This window comes from Candoia aspera, chromosome 1, assembly GCF_035149785.1.
Source record: "Candoia aspera isolate rCanAsp1 chromosome 1, rCanAsp1.hap2, whole genome shotgun sequence".
Classification (NCBI taxonomy): Eukaryota; Metazoa; Chordata; class Lepidosauria; order Squamata; family Boidae; genus Candoia; species Candoia aspera.
In genome coordinates, this window is record NC_086153.1 from 9,845,173 (window position 1) to 9,866,078 (window position 20,906).

Consider the following 20,906-nt stretch of genomic DNA (forward strand, 5'->3'; position numbering starts at 1 on the left):
GTTCCCCTTTTGAAATATTAAAACAGGGAGTAGCAGACGGTATCTGTAAATGCTGTGGGCACCAGGAACTGGCATGTTCTTTCTGGTGACCTCTAACTTAAATACAGGAGCAAATGGACCAGTGGTTTGGCTTAACGTACCAGGATAAAAGAGTAAAATCTCCTCTGAATTGAGCTCAGTTGCTGGTGACTTCTGTGGGCACCTCCATGCAGCTTTCTTGGCAGTGTTACACAAGTGGTCTCCCTTTGCCTTCTTCCACAATATTTTTCTATTCCCCAGACTAGCAGTTGCTCTGAGGCGTTTGGGTAGTCTCACATCTAAGTAGTAACCAGGGCTGACCCAACTTCTTAGATCAGCCAAGGTCAGGCAGGTGATGCCACCTTCTGAGGCAGGTGGGCTTATATTTAGAGTTGAATGGCAGAGCACCAGTTTTGGATGGAGAAAGCCCTCAGCATCTTCACTTAAAAGGCATGTCTAGCAAGTGAGGGAAGGGATCTTGGGCAATCCGTAGCATGCCCTATGGGCCTGGGTGTGATTTCCGCCCGGGGAGGCCCGAACAGGTAACCCCTGTCTTCTCTTGGAAGTGGGTGGTTCTTCCTGGCTAGGGGAATGTCATCAGCTTTACCAGACCTGATTGCGGATGCTGATGGACAATGCCAGCGCTTGGAGCTCTGGCCCCATCTAGGGGTGAAACGGTGCTACTTCTCCCCTTTAGGATTGCATGCCTTCCTAGGAACATAGGAAACACCCCTTTTTAGGGACTTGGGGTTAGGGTTCAGATGTTGTGCTAATAATGCTTTTGGCATGCTTCCTACATGAACCCAGCCATAGTGGTACACTGTAAGCCATGCTCGAAGAAAGCAGGACTGTTAGGCCTTGTGAGAATCCAGCCGGAATTTGTCCATCCAACTTCTCCCTTTTGTGACCAGCTGAAGCTTTTCACAAGCCCAGGATGCATTTGAGTGCTTCGGAACATAAGCGGGCATGTAGGTTGAAGAGGTTTTGATCTCCCATTCAACCTTTCCAGATGTTCCCCTTGACACAACTTTTCCAAATGTTCCCTTTCCCACACATAGATGTAAAGGTTAAAATAAAAAGGGAGAAAAAGCAGCATTGTGGCCTTTTTAACTTCTGTTCCATTCGAAGTGTGGCCTTAAAAATAATATTACCTCCGCACGTTACAAAATGTATTGTGTTCACATTTTTTCCTTCCTTTTTTAAATCGATTGCGGGGATTGGTTTCTTCTAGCAAATACTATGAGAAAGAGGCATTATTGGCGGATCCAGTATGTGGACCCATCTTGGCCTGTCTCCTAGGTAAGCATCTTCCCTAAATGTTACTTCTGTGCAGTTCTGAAGAACTTGGTTCCCCATTCGTTTTTCAAAGATGTTTGCACAAATGAAAATGGGAGTCCCAAATGTAATGACAGATGCACCAGAGGAATTGCGGAGTGCGGGTGGGGGGTGGGAATTGGTATGATTAAGCCAAAAGTTCTTTCTCAGAGTCCCCCTGAACTATTTTGTAAGATTATGAAAGTTTCAGAATAAAAGACATTAGAAAGCTTACGGGGAATATAAGATGCAGCTGGTTAACAGAAGGACCTAAACTCATTCATTCATTCATTGCGTTCATACACCACCTTTTTCCTGGAAGTTCAAAGTGTTCATGGAGGTCCTTCCTAATTTTATCTCCACCACAAATCTGTGAGATTGGACTGAAAGATATTTTAATTGGCCGAGAGTCATCCAGTGAGCTATGTGGTTGGATGGGATTTGAACACGGCTCTCTCCAATGCAAGTCCATCACTCTAACTGTTATACTATACTGTCTTTGTATTTCACCCAAAGAGGAGATTTACACTAGACATGCATTAAAACCTCCTCCTCCTCTTCTCCCCCCACAGAACTTGTGTGCTTCATTTATCCATGGGGACAGATTGGAGAAACAGCTGGATTTGACTTTTAGAAAAACGATCAATCCATGTTTTTTCCATCATTTTGGGCTTGAATCTGAACACATCACTGCACCAAGTAGAGCCTAGTTTCAGGGTCCACTATGGACAGGCAAGGCTGGGAGATCTGTAGCCTTCCAGATGTTGCTGATCTGCAGCTTCTGGCATCCTTCATCAGTAGCTGTGGTGGCTGAATTATAGTTCTGTGTCTTGAAAATCAGCCAGCTTTCCTCCAGCACCATGCCCAGAGAGGAATAAAATTAGCTAGTATAGAATTCTAGACATTTTGTTAAGCTTATTAAACCTACTGCCCTAATAAAGATTTTGTAGTTTTATTTATGCCCAGCTTCCCAGCTGTTCACTTTTACTACCATGCTGCTGCTGCTGCTGCTGCTGCTGCTGCTGCTGCTGCTGCTGCGCAAATTCATAGCTAGTTGAGTCCAGTCCTGTCAATGTTTTTATTTAGAAAGATGGAAGGTGCCATTTTGTTATTCACAGGATTGTCTGTAGTAGGGACCAAGATGGCCTTCCTTCCCCTTCCATACACAAAAGCAGACCATTCTCGAAAGAAAATGGCTGCTATAAGATACACAGACCTGGCTGCAGATCATCTTGCTGACATTCCCAGATCTGGTATCTGAAGTGAGCACCTTCTTCCTAATGACAGGGCCAACCCTGGCCTTCCAACTTGGAAGAAAAAGGCAACATCTATTTATCATATAAACCAATGTTTCTCAACCATAGCAACATTAAGATGTGTGGATTTCAACTCCCAGAATTCCCCAGCCAGAATTCTGGGAATTAAAGTCCACATACCTTAAAGTTGCCAAGGTTGAGAAACACTGATTTAAACAAGTGATTGTTTATTTGAGGACTGGCCAACAGACCTCAATTCTTGGGCCTCTTTGGTAGAAGAGAAGCATGTGGCTCCATTTCCCAATTCCATTTTCTTTCTCCTGTTTTCAGTTGGACCTTGTGCCCTGGATTACACCAAGATGAAAACAGCTGACCACTTTTGGACAGACCCCTCAGCAGATGAGTTGGTCCAAAGGCATCGAATTCATGGGACCCATAGTCGCCAAGACTCTCCTTCTAAACGGCCAGCCTTAGGAGTAGGTGATTTCTTCTCCTTTAATATCCCTCTAGTCTTCTTTAAAAGCATGTTGTAACACTTGTACATACTGCTTTGCATCTTTTGTATTTCAGTTAATTTTGTGGTAGCAGCCTGAGTTTACATGGGCATCTTTCTTCAAAACATCAGGTGCTGGGAACACACAGTGGAGGAGGTGTGCAAACCATTTCAAACTCAAACCGATTTGAATCCAAACTCCCCATTTTATCAGACACAGGCTCTCTTGATCCTTTTGGAAGGGTTCCAAACTCAACTCTGTTTTGAGCCCAGAATACTCCCAGAGTAACAGGAACAACGTGCATTGCACTCAAAAGAGCTGTTTTGCACTCTCAGTGGGATGCATTCTGTTAGCTGCATTTTGAGTTTGAATCATTTTGCACAGCTCTGCAATGTGATTGCCAGATCATATGTCGCAAACCAGGATACTGAATTAGATGGCCAGTTCTGATCTCTGTCACTTGAACATGGCAATGTTAGATAATTTAACTTTTGATCCTCAGTATAGCATGGATAGGTAAGCTCTTGGTTCTCTGGATTTTCCTGAACTAAGACTGTTACATTGCTTGGCGTCTGCGCCTCCTGGGACTTGTAGTGCAGCATTGTCTGGAAACCTGCAAGTACCCCATTTCTGTAAAAAGGGAAGTGATCGATGGAAAAACAAGAACAGCCCCCTTGATCCTCACCCAGGGTTATTTCCCAAGACCAAGACATTGAGTTCATATTGCAGTCATTATACACCTATTTGTCATTCAAAAACATACAACCTTTCTTGAGTTGACCTCAACTCAGTGGTGACATCTTAGCAGCAATAGTTAAGCCATCACCTTTTTCTGGGTGTATGTCTTATGACTTACACACTTTTATCCAGTGTCAGGATGGAAATATTACATCCTGACACTGGGATACAATATTACAGTAAAGCATTACAGCTTTACTGTAAACTGCCCAGAGTCCCTCTTTTGAGGGAGATGGGTGGTGACAAAATTTGATAAATAAATAAAATAAATAAATTGGCATCCAGTGATGTTCACCAAGGAGGGTCATAACAGGCAGGATGGAAGTCATGGCAGTGTGATCTAAACCCTGCCCCTTTGTCATGTATGCAATGTCAAAAAACATAAAAAGGGGTGGGCTTGGACAGTACTGCAACAACTGACATCTGATCTTTTTTTTTTTATCCTCCCTGTGGATGTCCCATTTTCTTGTGACATCCCAATGCACATTTCATCCTTTTTTCATAATTACAGTTAAGAGAGCCTACCTATGGTTCTGCAGCATTTTCCAACTTCCCAGTCAATCCTGCTTTGATTTTTTTAGATCAGCCAAGATCATCTAGGTGTTTTCACCTGCTGCGATTTATCAGAAAACACAGTACTATTTCAGTTAGACAGGCAGACAGGTAGATAGATAGCCAGCCTTTATGTTAGAAATTGAATTGCAAGTTCCTTGGAGCAAATGGGGAAAATTCAGGAAATAGACTGTTGGTTGATCGATGATAAGGAAACAAAAATCTTTCATGGAGGCCAAGAATGGAAAGGACAAAATTATTCAAAACACTTTTTAGAAAATTGCAGTAACAGAAGGGGTTGGTGGCCGTTAGTTGAATGGTGAATGGCTTGGAGACAGGCTGTCCTTGAAGAGGGATTGTAGCTCAGCTTCTTCTTGGTTGTACAGGTAGTCCTTGACTTATGACCATTCATTTAGCGACCATTTGAAGTTACAACTGCACTGAAAAAGTGACTTGCAACCAGTCCTCACACTTACGACCGTTGCAGCATTCCCACGGTCACGTGATCAAAATTCGGGCACTGGGCAACCAGCATGTAGTTACGACGGTTGCAGGGTCCTGGAGTCACACAATTGCCATTTGCGACCTTCCCAGCCAGCTTCCGACAAGCAAAATCAATGGGGAACCATGTGATTTGCTTAATGACTACAGCGATTTGCTTAATGACTGCTGCAAAAAATTGTAAAATTGGGTGCAGTCATGTAATGCCTTACTTAATGAACACACCACTGAATGACGAATTTTCTAGTCCCTATCATGGTTGAGGACTACCTGTAACTTGATGTCAACATTGGGCTCTTTTGTGCATCAGATCAGGAAACGTCACTCTAGTGGAAGCACATCTGAAGACCGCTTTGCAGCTTCGGCCAGGGATTATGTGGAGTCATTGCATCAGAACTCACGGACACATTTATTGTATGGGAAGAACAATGTGCTGGTTCAGCCGGTAAGTGCTTAGGGGGCAGAAGTACAGAATGCATGTACCAATGTATCAGTTCCATCTTATCAAGCAGAAATTTAGTCTTGAGCCTATGATTCTTCTCAGGGCCTTTCTTCCCACAAAACACTTATCCCTATACAACATACTAAACTCTAAACCCAGGGTAACAAAACAGAGTTGCTATGACCAAACCAAACCAATTTAAAGTTCTCACTCAAGGTACAAATAAGCAGGCTGAAATCAAATACCTTTATTATGGTCTTTGACCAGTCTGTAGAGTAGAAAAAGAGAAATAGTTTAATACAGCAATTCATTAGGAAAAAAAAGGGAAAAAAACCCAATAAGACAATAGAACAACGTATCTGAAAGTTTTGTGCAATTGTATGACGAAGATATTTGGCCGCCTGGTATGTGAATATAGAGTTAGCATCCCTTAAAAACTAGTAAACATAAAATTTGTCAGTATGACTCAAATTTAGAGATGATTGGGGAGATCAAAGCACATCTTGGGGCATCATAAAAAGGACACCGTATGAGGAGATGGGCAAGAGTTTCTACCTCCCTGGATCCACAAGCGCAAAGTCTCTATAAATAAGGAGTCCCGTGAAACCTTTCCACCAGCAGTGCTGAAGGGACAGGCTCAAATTAGCATATTTTGGACACTTAATGTGCAAATAATTCCTTTGAGAAGTCCATAACCTGGAGACCAATAACAAAGTGGATGGTCTTTGGACTTAAGGCAGCGATGGGTGTATCATTTGAAGACCATATCGTGAACAGATCGTCTTGGAGAAAGTCTATCTGTGTGGTTACTTAGAGCTGACATCAACTTGATGGTACATAATCGAACTGACTAAACTGATGAACCATGTTGAAGCTTAATATTTATTTATTTATTTATCATATTTTTATTGATATGTTGGCCTGGATCTCACTGCATGCTAAGATAGTGGCTAGGTTTTCCAGGGTTGAACCACATACCCTCCAGTTCCATATTAATCCAGTCCAGAGTGTTGTGTGAACCAGGACTATGTAAAGAAATACTTCCTTTCAGCTTTCCTGACTTTTTGTTTATTCAGCTAATGTATGTTTAGATTATCCTAATATAGGAGAGGGACACAGGATTCTCCTTATCCAGTTGCATCCCCATTTAGCAAACTTTTTCTGAGTGTCCTTTGGATCCTAATTTGGGAGAGATTTGTCTGGTTCACCCAGAGTTAACAACTTGAGGCCTGCTAGTCTTAGATTAGCACCTAAAATGCCTTTAAAAGTTGCCACCAACTTGACAGAAGGGAAAAAAATAGATCGAGAATAATAACTTTACTTGGATCTAAGTAGTTTAGTTTAGTTTACTTAAATGTAGATTCAGTTAAATGAAGTCAGATTAACTTTGATTCTGACCTTGCCCACTTTTTTTTTTTTTTTTGTCTTGGCTGCCTCTACTTTGGGCAGTGTCCTGTATAGATGCGTTGACGGTGTTCTTAAACTAAATATAAAGACTGAAACTTACCTCTTTAATGTGAAGTTGCCTGAATTTGAAATATTTTTTTAAACAAATCGTGATCTCCCAGGGAACCCCTAGTGACCTCTCATGGAACCCGAGGGTGCCAATGAACCCTGGTGGAGAAACCCTGCTATAGTCTGATCAGAAAGACCATGTCATGGCTCTATACTCTTCCAGAAAACACTGTTTTTGGAAAATTAAGAAGCAAGATTGCATTCAGAGTGTCAGGCTAAGACCAGGGGGAGCCAGATTCAGATCTCAGTCAACTGAAGCTTACTGGGTGACTTGGGTCTCTAGCTCACCCAAGAGGGATGAAAAAGGAAAGAAGAGGGAAGAGAAAAGTAATGAAAAATAGTGAATAGGATGGAGGAGGAAAAAGAAGAGGAAAAAAGAGATAAGATGAAGGTTATAACTTACCTCATTAGTCCATCTTATGGTTCCCCAGGGTTCCTGTGGAGTGCTAAAAACAGCATTGCAAGCCAAATTGGGGCTCATCAAAAGTAAAGATAGGGATCTACGCTGATAAAACATGAGTCATATCTGAGGACCTGGATGAGGAAGAATCAAGGGATGAATCACCAGTCCATGTAAATCAGTGGAGAGAAAATGAAATGCCAGTTTCATTTACATCAAGCAAGCTGGGTCAGAGAGACCCTGGCTCTGCCATCACACATCCATCCATCCATCTCTCTCTAACCCTTGCTGTTCTCAATGGGACATCTCTGTCTTTGTGTCCTCCCTGGCTCTTGAAAAATTGGCTGTGCATGTTCACCAAAGGTAGTCCTCCTGTGCAGAGAACTCACATGGCAGCTGGACTTCTACCTTGGGCCTCGCACATGTGAATGACTGACACCAGGTGGGATGATGGGAGAGTAGAGGAGAGTTACCATTGATTAAGAGTCCAGCCAATCTAGAGTTCTCACTAGAGCAGTGTTTCTCAACATTGGTGACTTTAAGACGTGTGGACTTTAACTCCCAAAATTCCCCAGCCAGCCATGCTGGCTGGGGAATTCTGGGAGTTGAAGTCCACATGTCTTAAAGTCATCAGCATTGAGAAACACTGCACTAGAGGCCCTGGCTTGATGGCACAATCAATCAAATCTAGCTGGAAACTTGGTTTGTGGGACTGCAGTGAAACTATAAGAAGACCCCAGAGGAAGGAAAAAAGCTCTCTTTTGGGAAGGGAAATTTGTACCCTCTCAGCTTCATTTCAAAAGCTCTCTATGAATGTTATGTTCAGATCTCAGAGGAGGTTGTCAAATTGAGTAGCTTTAATTGGAAAAGGTGCAGTCTCAAGAATCACCCTGTTCCTTTGTGTCCTAACAGTCAGAAATCACGCTGAGACGAGGAGTAGGTCTCTAATGTTTATTACTGCTACATAAAACAGAATCCTAACAAACTGAAGAAGCGTGGGAAAAACCCAGACAGATAAACCCCAAAAGTTAAGGCGGGTCTGATCTGTGTCTCTTTGAATGGCTGCTTAATTCCTCAGTACTACACATGCGTTTTCCCCCCTGGATAGAGGCCCCCTCCTGCTCGCCATCAGTACTCATGACACTTTGTCTTATTCTGCATTTGCTTGCCCTGTGGTAGGATTGGTACAAAGCACAGTATACAAGATGCAGGTTGTTTGCAGAGGCACCCATTCCCAGCCATGCATTGGGCTGCCAAATTGATGAGACATGCATTATGATGTCACAATGCAAACTCTGTCCTTCCTTACTTGCATTGCAACTTTGCATGCGAACTTGTAAGGGACAAAAGAGATTTCATCACTAGCCCCCCTTAACCCCCCCAGAGACCTATGGTTGTTTACCCATCAGATTGAGTCCTTTATGTTAAATGGATTTATACAATATAGGTAGTCCTCGTTTAGCAACCACAACTGGGACCAGCAACTCAGAATGAAATGTGGCTGAGGGAAAGGGTCGGTCCTTCCCAGTGTGCAGCATTGCAGTCCTCTATTTATACTTCAGAAAATGTCCAATATTTCTCTCGGTTTTCTCTTATAACTATCGGGGTAACTTCTGAAACAGAAAGACGACATGGAGGCCATTCCGGGTTACCTGTCACTTCATCAGTCTTCTGATTCTTTAACTCTGAAATGGACACCAAATCAGCTCATGAACGGGACCCTGGGGGATTCGGAACTGGAGAAAAGGTAAGGTATGCCAGCAAGGATTTGCCTGGGGAGAAAGGTTAAAGGCAGCAAAGGAAAAGGACAGTTTGGTGTGCTCACAGTTCCTAGCAAAGTCCAAGGTATTTTCAACCAAGTATCCTTATTAAATTTTAGATTGCTCAAGAGCAGCCGTGTAGGAGGAAAGTGGTGTTAATCTAGGATAGCAAAAAATCAGGAGGCGTCTGGTAGCATCTGTTTCCCACTGACAGAGTTTATTAAAAGCCATAAGCTTTTTGCGAGCTGCAGCTCACTTCACAGATGCATAGAGTGTCTGCCCCACTTCCCCCGTTTGATCTAAGAGCAGTTTAACCCCTTAGATTTGTGGCAGATGTATGTAGGGTTTATTTGCAAGAAGGAGACCTTTTTTTTTAAAAAAAAGGGAAAAAACCAACACGACCTTGCTTGTACTTGCCAAAAGATTCTTTTGACTGCTTCCAAACTCAGTCATTTGATTCTACATATTAGGCATTCATCAGGCGTGATTTACAGGTAGTCCTCACTAAATGACCACAATTGGGACCAGAATTTTGGTTACTAAGTGAAGCGGTGATTAAGTGAATCTGACCTGATTTTATGATCTTTTTTTGTGGTGGTCATTAAGTGAACCACCAAGGGGTTAAGTGAACCATGTGGTCATTAAGCAAATCATGTGGTCCCCCATTGATTTTGCTTGCCAGAAGCTGGCTGGGAAGGTCGAAAATGACGATCATGTGACCATGGGATGCTGCAATGGTCATAAATGCAAACTGGTTGCCAAGCGTTCAAATCAGTATAATAATTGACTGCGGGGACACTGTGACGGTTGTAAGTGTGAGGACCTGTTGTAAGTCGGGGGGTTTTCAGCACCGTCATAAGTCCAAACCATCACTAAATAATGGTTGTTAAGGGAGGACTACCTGTAGCTCTTTTCAATCTCCACTCTTGAAGGAGCTACCAAATCCAGTGTAAAGGAAGCGAAGCAGAGTGATTGTGACCTTGAGATAACTTAATTTGGTTAAAGAGGCCTTTGGATTAAGGGCCACCTTCATAGTTGTTATCATCAATAATGTAACTGAAGAATCATAGAGTCAGAAAGTGTTATTTAGGCCCATAAAACCCAGTTTTCTGTACAAGAATCGAAATTACAGCATTGACAGATGGCTGTCCTGCCTCTGTTTAAACTCTTCAGGGGAAGGGAAGTCCACCACTATTCTTTTCAACTGCTCTTACACTTCCATATCATTATTATCTCATTTTCAGCATCTACTGGGACTATGCCTTGATAGTACCGTTCAGCCAGATTGTCTGCATCCACTGCCATCAACAACGTAAGCCTTCCTATTTTATGGATTTGAACATCCACAACTGAAGCCAGCAGAGATTTAAGAGGTCTCCTTTTCTCAGAGCTACCATAACTGATGAAATCTGTCTTGAAATTTATTCCATTAATTTCATTTGGTTGATTGATTAACTTTGTATGCATCAACTTTAGTTGAGCACTCCCAGAGAAGGAATGTGAAGTGGCTGGAGAACTTCGTTCATGATGTCCAGATAATAGGATGATTAAAATGCTGAATAATAGAAGCTAGTAGGGGTGTCCAATATTGCTGGAACAAAATACCACCCCAAATTGGACACCCATGGGTGGAGAGGGTCAGAGATATTTTTCAGATTACTTCATCAGGGTACAGGTTTGTCACTGTTATGACAAGTAGCTGCAGCTCTCTCCCCCCCACCCCCATTTTAACTGGAAAAAAAATACAGACGAAATTGCCTGCTTATTTTTATAATAGATGGTGAACCTTCTCATATAAATAGATGCACCTGAAACTATGCTGAACCTTTCAGGGATCCACCTTTGAAACTGCCCCACACTTTGAAGGGTTGGCCATTTCCTTCATCTTCCCCCAGAGAAATTCCCTGAAGATTTTATTATTTGAATGTCCTTTTCTGCCCTAAAATGAGAAATTTCCATCTTGATCTATGCCAGCCTTTTATTGTTAACATTCACATCCATCTTTTTCTGATGGTGGAACTCAAACTGATGTGCAAGCCATTCCCAAGCAACTTCTTTGTCATGCACTCTTGGTCCTGCTTAACTTCAACAAGAGGCTGTGTTTTAGGACTGCGGTTCTGTACTGCCTTTGTTGCTGTTGTTTTTAATGAAGCTAATAGCAAGGAACATTTATCCCTGCAGCAGAACGAGGTGGGACTTTGGTGCTGGTGAGTCAGGATGGTATCCAGAGGCCCCCACTCCATTTTCCGCCTGGTGGACATCTCCTGGCCTTCCTTTCTTGCCTTGAGAATGGTCTTCTGCCCCGTGGTCAGCTGGAGCCTCCATTGTGGTCCCAACAGGGAAAGGTAAGGCTAGAGACTCAAGCTCTGCTGAATCAGTGGTCTACTTCAGCCTTTTCCAACCTGCAACCCCTCCCCAGATACTTTGGGTCTGCAGTTCCCTAAATCCAGCTTCTTGTTTTCAATAATTTATTTATTTATCTGACAGATTTTTATCACCTCCCATCTCCCCCACACAGGGGACCCTGGGCAGTTCACAATAAAAACAATTTAAAATTTCGATAAAATCATAAATACTGCCAATAATCAGTCAGTATAAAATGCAATGAAGTCCAAGCCACAGTGGATCTGATTCAAACCATGAGGAAATAAAACCGGTCCTGGCAGAACTAGGGAACCAACCAGCCCCAAGAATGGCTCTTCCCCTCTCTATTCCAGGCAAGGCGGCAAAACCAGGTCTTCAGCTGTTTTCTGAAGTCCAGGAGGGAGGGGTCCAACCTCACTTCCGGGGGAAGGATGTTCCAAAGGGCAGGAGCTGCTGCAGAGAAGGCCCGCCTCCTGGACCCCGCCAGATGGAATTCTCTTGCAGACGGGGTCCGCAACATGCCGTCTCTGCATGATCGGGTGGGATGGGTTGATGTAGTGGGGGTGAGACGGTCCCATAGGTAACCTGGACCCATGCCATGTAGGGCTTTAAAGGTGATAACCATCACCTTGAATTGGATCCGGGAGCAAACTGGCAACCAATGCAACTCGCGGAGCAAAGGAGTAATATGTGCTGATCTTGAAGCACCTAAAATCGCCCGTGCGGCTGCATTTTGGGCCAGCTGTAGCTTCCGGATACTCTTCAAGGGTGGCCCCATGTAGAGTGCATTACAGTAGTCTATATGGTTTATAATGGTCTGTGGGGTGCTTTTGGGAATATCCCAAAGTGGGTAAGGAAACAAGACGACTTTTCTCTAGATCCCAAAATTTAGTTATATTGCTTTTGAACATGCAAATCCTATTTTGGTTATTCCCAGTGTATTGGCTGCATTGCTTCTGTTCTCAAAACAGCACCATCCATGTATAAAAGAGAGAAGACTTGAGGAAACCCAACACTTTTCAAAAGAAATCATTCAAGGGGGAACCTAAGCACCCCCCCCCGAAAAGCACAGCCTAATGGAAACAAAGCCTGCTCAATAATCATGTATCTATTTACTTTACAATTTTTATAAACCACCCCAATCTGACTGACTGTGGATGGTGTACCTAGGCAACTCAGAAAAAGAATATCTCAGCAGTTAAAAACGATACAATAATTAGCAATAATTAAGCAATGCATAATAACAGAGAAAACCTCCTGATCATTCTAGAGCCCAGAGGCCCATTGAAACAAATTTAAGGGTTTCTTGAACAAAAGGAAGGTGAGGTTGTTCTTCCAGGCCTCCACAGTGTGGGGACTGCTATTAAGAAGATCTCTCTCCTGGTTCATACTCCCTTAATTTCATTTAGAGTTGAAATCCTTAATATGCTTTCCATCGATATTCAGACCAGATGAGTAGAATCATACTTGATAAGGTTCTCCCTGATAGCTCCCACTACTATATGATATAGGGCTTTAGGAGTAACTAGACAACTCGTGACCCATTCGGTCATCGTTTCAGAGATACTTCCTCACCAGATTCCTCAATGCCTTCAACAATGGCAGTGCTTCTAATGTTCTACCTTCACTGGAAAAGTTCTTAAAAATTCAGGGAGATATTCAGAGATATATCTGCCTTGAAAATAGCCCACGTCATTCATACTGAACTGTATAGCACAAACATCAGGAGTTGACCACAGGAAATGTTTTATGACATTTGGTATTATGTCATTGTGTTTTATGATAATTTTTATGTCATAAAATGTTTTTAAAAATTTGCCAAATTTCAATTCCACAGGAGTCATGGGTCCCAGATTTTGGACACATTCTGTAAATTAGCCCATTAGAGGTACCTTGATTCAAAATTTGTTGCCCTATGATCTAGCATTTCACCCAATTGAAGGTTACAATGCATCAAACAGACATGAGAGTTTTAGTAGTATATAGATTATGAGCACTTTGCATTGGGCCTGGAAGCCTACTGGTGACCTCAAGATATGTGTCAATCTGTAGTAACAGGTTTTCCCATCCAGCAGCTGAGCTCCATATTTTGTACCAGCATCATAAAATCCTGAATGTTAGAGGGAGAAAACTTGGAGCCGGTGGTACCAAATAGCAGCTGGTGGTAGCCAACAGCTGTTGTTAAAGCTTTCTGGATCTAGCAAAGCCATTTAGCCTTGAGGTCTGGAGTTTGCCAGACTCTCTGTTCCACATGATTTTTTAATATTAAAAATAAACCATATTTGCTTTCAAGAATACTTCTGGACCCCAAGTGGGCCCCATAAAAGTTCTTAGAAAATAAAAACATTGGGTGACGATAGCCCATGACTTTGAAGTGTTGTGCTCCTGCCCCCCCAAATACAAAGGTTAGCTCGCATGGTAGAGAGGAAAGGAGTATCCCTTGGGAGGGGTGCTGGGGGGGCAAGTAGAATTCTAATAAATCAGTGCGACAGCCTTTTATGAACAGATAAGCTCTGCCCCCACTAATCATTGGGCAAAATCAACCACAGCTTGCTCTCAAGAGTCCAAATGGGCCCATCAACCCAAAAATTTTGGGACCAGACATGTAGTCCATATCCTGTTTTAATCAATGTGCAATCAGATATCTTGCAGAAGATCTAAAGCAGGGCTTAGCCACTAGTCTCCAAGCAATTGGTATTTAAGGATATGCCACTTCTGATTTGGGAATTTTTAGGCAGACAATTTAACAGCTATTATTGAAAGTGTTCCTTCCGTGTAATTAGTTTAATTCCTCCTTGCAGCCAACTAAACTGGTGATCCATGCCTGGCATCCATTGGCCCAGTCAATTAATGCTAAGAATGCTTCTCTTCTCTGGCAATTAATTCCAGGGTATAAGAATCAAGGCCAATCCCCTATACATAACCGTATTCTTATAAATGGTCGGGAAGCACATTTTAAGGCCCTTTCTAATATATGTGAGAAGGATTGAAGAGTATCAAGTTCTAGAGCAACTTATGATTCCCTTCCTGATTGGCCCCCAGTGACAGCATTAGAAGTTCCAAAACTTGTGAATTCACTGAAATCTGGTAATGCACACAGAGGAGATTTCATCCCCTCAGAAGCTGTTAAATGGACTGTTGATTGGTGGACTCCTGGCTTCTCCCTAAATTGGGGTCCTTCACTGCTTGACTTCTCCTGGGTCCCAAAGCCCTTTCTTTTATCTGCTCCAAATTGACTGCCAGACTTCTAGACTGGGGGTCCCCTCTCAAATTTTAACTGAACTTAAATTTTATTAAATTTTATTATTTTATTAAATTTTATTATTTAATTTAATTTGATTTTAACATAAGAGAGGGACTTGAAGTTCAGTAATGTCCTTCATCGCAGCTCTGCCCTTCTCCAGTCTGGCTTCTTTACAAAGGCCCCATCTTGTTTTGCAGGGCAAAGTCTTTCCAAAACTCCGGAAACGGAACAGCCACAACCGGTCTATGGACATGGAAGAAATGCCATCGGTCATGGGGACGGCTACTGATTATGTCTTCAGGATTATTTACCCAGGCCATAGGCACGAGAACAGTAAGGATTTCTAGTCTTCTGGTTTCACATACTGTATGGGAATGGCAGTGTGCAGAAACAGGCTTGCTATCCTGGCATTTCATCAAATAATTCTTAAAATGAATTATAAGTGTTACAGATTTGAACTTCAGAATCTTATAGTAATAATAATTGGTAGTAATTTATTAAATTTATACGACGCCCAATGAAATGCTCAAGGGAACATGCAGCACACAGAGAGTCTCTGTTAACTTTACAGAACCTTTATTAGAGTTGTTGGGAGTTGGGTGGCATACAAATTTGATAAATAAATAGAACTAATTACTTGAATTACAGTTGCTTAAGCATTACACATGTGCACACATGCACACAGTCACTCATACTCACTTGTTGCAGCACAAAACTAGTGGCCCAATGATGCACCAGAGTCAGGGAAGACAAGTGTGGTCCAATCATGGGTGTTGCGTGCATGACTTAAGGGTCTCCCAACCAGCTCTTCTTTATATCCATTTGGTCCTCGTCTGATTTCAGACTTGACCTTCTTATCTTTGCACCTTGCTTGCTCCCGTACACATTTTGTTCTAGAATCAGATTTGGGTCATCCTATTCCAGGTACTTCTCCCAACTTTGTAGACCTTGTAACATAAGCTGCAGGTTGCAAGAATACAACAGACATTTTAACTTTCAGTTATATATAATATCATCCCCTTGGTTTGACGTACGCTGTGGGAGATAGGGGAAATTCAAGTTCTCATGAACTCCCCTTCTATTCTGCACTCCCAGGTAGTTAACAGGAGTTCAGTCCCCCCAGAACAAGGAGGGGAAGCAAATTTCTTGTAGATAGTCTTAACCTACTTCTTTTGCAGGAAATGATGTGAGATTGTTTACAGTTTTAATGCTGAGGTTATATGTGACACTGAGCCAGAATGGGAAGCCTACAATCTTGCCAGTGGTGAAGATTACCTGTGGCACCCTTTGCAGGACCACTGAGTTCCCACTCCTGCACTAACCCATAATGAAGTACTGGGACAAAACACCTTTATAAACTATAGTGTGAATATTGCTTCACTTAACCAGAATTAAGATGAAAATCAGGTTTGTCTGTGTCTGAATACACAGCAGAAATAAATAAAGGGCAGCCAAGCCTCCAGTTGTCTTCTCCACATCAATGCTCTGAGAAAAAATGCATAACCTTGGGCTTTGTGTAATTTATTCTTAATGTGCTAAATTGTGTTTTTTTTTTTACTATCGCATCAGCTAAGTGTGCTCTGCTTTATCTTGCAGGCCAGAAGAGCTGGCTGGTGACATAATGTTCTGGGAGGGGGGACATTTTTATGCCTTTTTTTTTGTTTCTACATATGGGCTGCAAATTGCCCAACTCCATATGGATTAGAAATAGAAGAATCCGTTTCAAATTCTAGCTTATCCATACTCAGTGACTGGATTTCTAGTTATTTCTCAGCCTTCACTGGGTTGCTGTAAAGATAAATGGAAATACGTACGGTCTTTTATGCGGTCTTTTACTTCAGGAGGAAAGTGGGGAATGGATGAAAAAGGGTAGGCTGAAATCGCACAACATGCTAGACTAAGCTAAAATGGGGTTAGGTAAATTGTGGATCAGCATGATGTGAGAATCCAGCCATTGTTTTAGAACGTTGAATGAACCTGGCCGTTTTAAGCCATCATACAGTTAATGAACTGTATGATGTTTATAGGAGTAACATATTATCTGAACATGGAAATCGTGCTTTGTTAACCTTAGTTTAGGACTGTGTGTGTGTTGTTGTGTGTGCCCCTGAAATGGCCTTCCATGGAGAAAAAGGTAAGGGTTTTGTGGGCAGAATCTGGAGGATTATGTGCAAGTTTTATTGAGTGGGTCATCTGCTAGCTGACAGCTGGTGTAAGCATCGCCTGTTGTGCACCAATGCTTGGATGAGAGAAGAACAAACTCAGTGATGGATAGAGATGACTTTGGTTGGAAATTAAAAGTTCTACAAATCCATGAGGTTGGAATCATGTGCTGGCCCCTAGCAGAGGGGAGGACCACATGTCCTTTTAAGACTTGATTGTCAATCCTGGCGCCCATTTTGTTTTCTTATGCTCCTCTTTCACTATTTTTTTGAGCAGTAACTATTAACTACCACCACTTAGCTGCCAGTCGCTCTGCCTCCGTCGACGATGACGAGGAGGAGGAAGACAAGCTGCACGCAATGCTATCCATGATCTGCAATCGGAACCTCACAGATTCTAAAAGGATGAAAGGTTTTTATCCTTCTCCTCCCTGCCCTCCCATCCACTTCATTTCCCCCAGTGGCTCTGGAGCAACACCTGCCCACTCAGCATACAACAGTGTTGGCATTACTGCAACATCAGTGCACTGCTGGTGCACCCTTACAAGTCAGGGGAAGAAACTGCCTGGAAAAAAGGAGGCAGGAGAATTTCGTCTCTCTTTCTTCATTCCATGACAGCCAACCGCTAACTCTTTCTCATTTCCTTTAATTAAGCCACCACCACTGCCAGCCTTCTTAACCTGGGAACCTCTCAGTGCACTGATTCCCATAATCTGCAGTTAGCATGGACAAAGGCCATGATCGCTGAGGGTAATGGAAATGAAATTCTAACAGCTCCAGAGGGAACCAGAAGGGAGAAGGCTGATTTGAACCTAAGCTGGGATTTCTTGATGTGGTGAAGTTTGTAGGTCTGTGAATTCACAAGTCTAGAAATCTTAGACAAGAGAACTTTAGGCATAATATCGGCCTTTGCTGGGGTCACCAATATAAGTTGCTTAAATTGGCCAGATATGTTATAAATAAGCAAGTGGGACTCATGCATTCTCCCAGGAAATTCTATGCTGGAAACTGCAGCCCCACGTAAATGCAAAGGTGTGAGAAAGGCAGTTGGAGGTGGTCCTGATTAAAGATGTCTCGGATGTCAAATGGCCTTATTCATCCTGTAGGTCAGCCAGTTTCAAGGCTAGGACTTCCCATCTTTTCCTGTTTAAGGTAGCCAGAAGTGAGATCACTTGGGAAATATATCCCAGCATCATTTGGGACCGACAATTGGGAAGTACTATGTTGCCTTCCCATCTTATTTCATGAGAGTGGCAAATATTTTGGGTTGTGGGCACATTCGGAATTTTGAGAACATCTGGTTGGCACATTCACAATATGGCTACCACGAGGCACTTGAAAGTGGCTATTGTAGTAAGCCTAGCCAGTTGCAAGACTCCCATTTATCAAGAGGAAAATTAAGCCCACCAGAGGCTCTCTATCATTTATTTATTCATTCAATTTATATGGCTGCCCATCTCAAACAAGTGACTGGGTGGCGAACAATCATAAAATCAATTAAAGCCAATTATAAACACAATACAAAAAAAGTAGATATATACAGCAGCCAAGAAAAATTATAATCCATAGATGTTAACGTAACCAGGGATCAGGGCCCTTAACACTCTCATCCCATCACAGTCGTTCCATTCAGGTCTTTATGGAGGCCCAAAACTTTACTGGTAAGAACTGATGTTGGCAGGTGGTATCTTGTTGTGCAGCTGGCAGCATCTTGTTTACTTTTTAAAAACAACAACATGTATTTACAGTATTTAAAAACACTTCCAAAATGCCCAGTTCCCAGGACTCTAGGCCTTTTTCAAATGAAAAATAATATATATGTATCTTAATTTATATGGCCACCCAACTCACCTGGGCAACTTATAGTTAGTAGAAACATGAAGGCAAGAAATTAAAAAACAAAGTAATAAACATTCAGGGCAGAGAAGAGGGCAGCAGAGTAATGGAATAACAGAAATGACAATAAGAATAAACTGAGGTCAACCAACACGTATTTCATTCAGATCTATCTTCTTATCAGCCTGAATCAATCCCCTGCAGGATGAAGGTGTCTTCACCGAAGGTTATGAACCATAAGCTGTCACAGTGCTCCAGTGTGGGTTCGTAGGTAGATGGGTTTTTTTTTTAATTCTGCTCTAGGTCTGAGAGAGAGGGACTAGCCCAAAGTCACCTAGCCAGCTTCCATGCCTAAGGGATGAGTAGAATGTATATGTTACGTTATTACATGATATCATTATATTGTAAAGTGCATATCAGCAAAGCTGGCTGGGGAATTCTGGGAGCTGAAGTCCACACATCTGCAAGTGGCCAAGGTTGAAAAGCACTGATCTGTATTAATATAGAACATCATTTATTATGTTACATTATATTACAACATTTGTAAAAATATTGTGGGGCACCCTAAACAAACATCAGCTGAGGAACTAATAACCAGTCACACAAAGCCTACTGAGATAGAACTATTCTGATGGCTTTGTAGAAAGCCAGTATGGAGGGTGATTGGCACACCTTCTGTCAGCCTTACTAGGTAGACCAGACAGGAAACATGACCAGATGAGCTAATTCTACTTTTTTGTGAAGCTACATTAACAGACTCTTGCAAGTCTGAAATTCCCCTCTCCCGCCACCGTCTCCTTTACAGCCTGAGAAACTAGGGAGGGTCCATTCTGAGCTGTCCAGCTGCGGGCTATGCCCTCTCTTATCTGACCATTCCCTTGGCAGCATCTCTAGGCCCAGTCTCCCACATACCATTACATCTTCAGGAGTACGGTACTCCCTGTGGAGAAGGATTGCCTTCAGATCCATGTTTCTTCAAACTCCTGTGGAGGTTGGACCCCGAGCTACTCCCTGCCAGAACACTTGGGCTGGACAGATTCCACCTGGGGGAGACAGTCTTTAAGGCAATGTTTCTCAAGCTGGGCAACTTTGAGATGTGTGGATTTCAACTCCTAGAATTCCCCAGCCACCATGGCCATAGCCAAGAATTCTGGAAGCAGAAGTCCACACATCTTAAGGTGGCCCAGGCTGGAAAACCCTACCCTTAGGAACCTGGAGCCAGGGGCCTGCACAGGATATAGTAAACTAAGTCAAGATGGTGGCCATGACGGTGCAATTAAAGGACATGAAAACTAGGTGAAGCTTCAGTTGCATTGATGTGGCTGCCATCTTCAACAGTAGCAGCTCTCACCTAGCATCCTAGCTGACACATTCTGCCCTAACTGAATGTGCAGGTTTGCAAATCATTTTCAATGGCAGCACCATGTAGAGTGTGTTAGAAGAATATTTTTAAAAAGCCAGGTGAAAGAGGGAGTCTGGGAGCACGTTGCTGTCTACAGCATGTCTCGTTGCCTTTCTCTGTATTGGATCTTGATCTTTAGGCGTTGGGGCATATAAAATTATAGTATTTGGTGTGGAGCAATTGAAGAGGGAGAATACTCCCTGTGTCATAAATCTGCATCCCAAGGTTGCCCCTTGGAATTATATGATGCAGAGATTCAGGACAGGTAATTTAACCTATGGAATTCTCTGCCATAAGGTGGGGTGACCATGACAAACATGAACCAATTGAAAAGAGGATTAGACACATTTATGGAAAAGAAAGACATCCATGGTTCACAGTTATGATGGCTCTGCATTGACTCCAGCAACAGAGGAAGACGATACCTTGTTCCCTGTTTCTGGGACCAGGAGGAGAATGGTGCTTTTGAATGCCACCTTGCTTGGGGTCACCTGGGAATAATGTTCTGAACTAGGCAAACCTTTGGTTTTCTCCTTCTGTTGTTAAGTCCTTGGAAGTAAGTAACATACCCACCATCTACCCAGGAACTCCCTCTAAAATGTTGAGAATTGAGATTCCAGAATGGTGTGCTCCCTGATGTGCTTAATGACAATACTGTTGTACCTGGTTTGCTCTCCATTTTGCTTTGAGTCCCTTGCAACTTCTTTAACCTTTTGCATGTGTCTAAAAATTTGGCAGAGATCCATCACCGCAAACCAAAACGTTTAAGCTCATTCTGAGGATGCTGTTCACTCTAATTCTTCACTAATTCAGGTACCTTTCATCTGAATTCTTAGGGTCTGTGGGGTTCACCTTAAAAGGACAGTGTTTATTCTTTTCATAACAATAATAAAAATTCCAAGATCTTT

General features: G+C 42.5%; 1 protein-coding gene across 4 annotated transcripts in view; it reads left to right on the plus strand.

Annotated features, from left to right (window-relative positions):
• SGSM2 (small G protein signaling modulator 2) overlaps nucleotides 1-20,906 on the plus strand; it is a 126,452-nt gene that overhangs the window by 72,430 nt on the left and 33,116 nt on the right. For 3 of the 4 annotated variants that reach the window (XM_063297138.1, XM_063297130.1, XM_063297121.1), the window contains exons 5-12: nucleotides 1,250-1,317; nucleotides 2,919-3,064; nucleotides 5,184-5,318; nucleotides 8,853-8,977; nucleotides 10,235-10,302; nucleotides 11,172-11,335; nucleotides 14,796-14,931; nucleotides 17,038-17,172. In XM_063297138.1, coding sequence (XP_063153208.1) covers nucleotides 1,250-1,317; nucleotides 2,919-3,064; nucleotides 5,184-5,318; nucleotides 8,853-8,977; nucleotides 10,235-10,302; nucleotides 11,172-11,335; nucleotides 14,796-14,931; nucleotides 17,038-17,172 — 977 coding nt within the window. The remainder of the gene's footprint in view (nucleotides 1-1,249; nucleotides 1,318-2,918; nucleotides 3,065-5,183; nucleotides 5,319-8,852; nucleotides 8,978-10,234; nucleotides 10,303-11,171; nucleotides 11,336-14,795; nucleotides 14,932-17,037; nucleotides 17,173-20,906) is intronic. The other variant, XM_063297145.1, reaches the window with a different exon arrangement.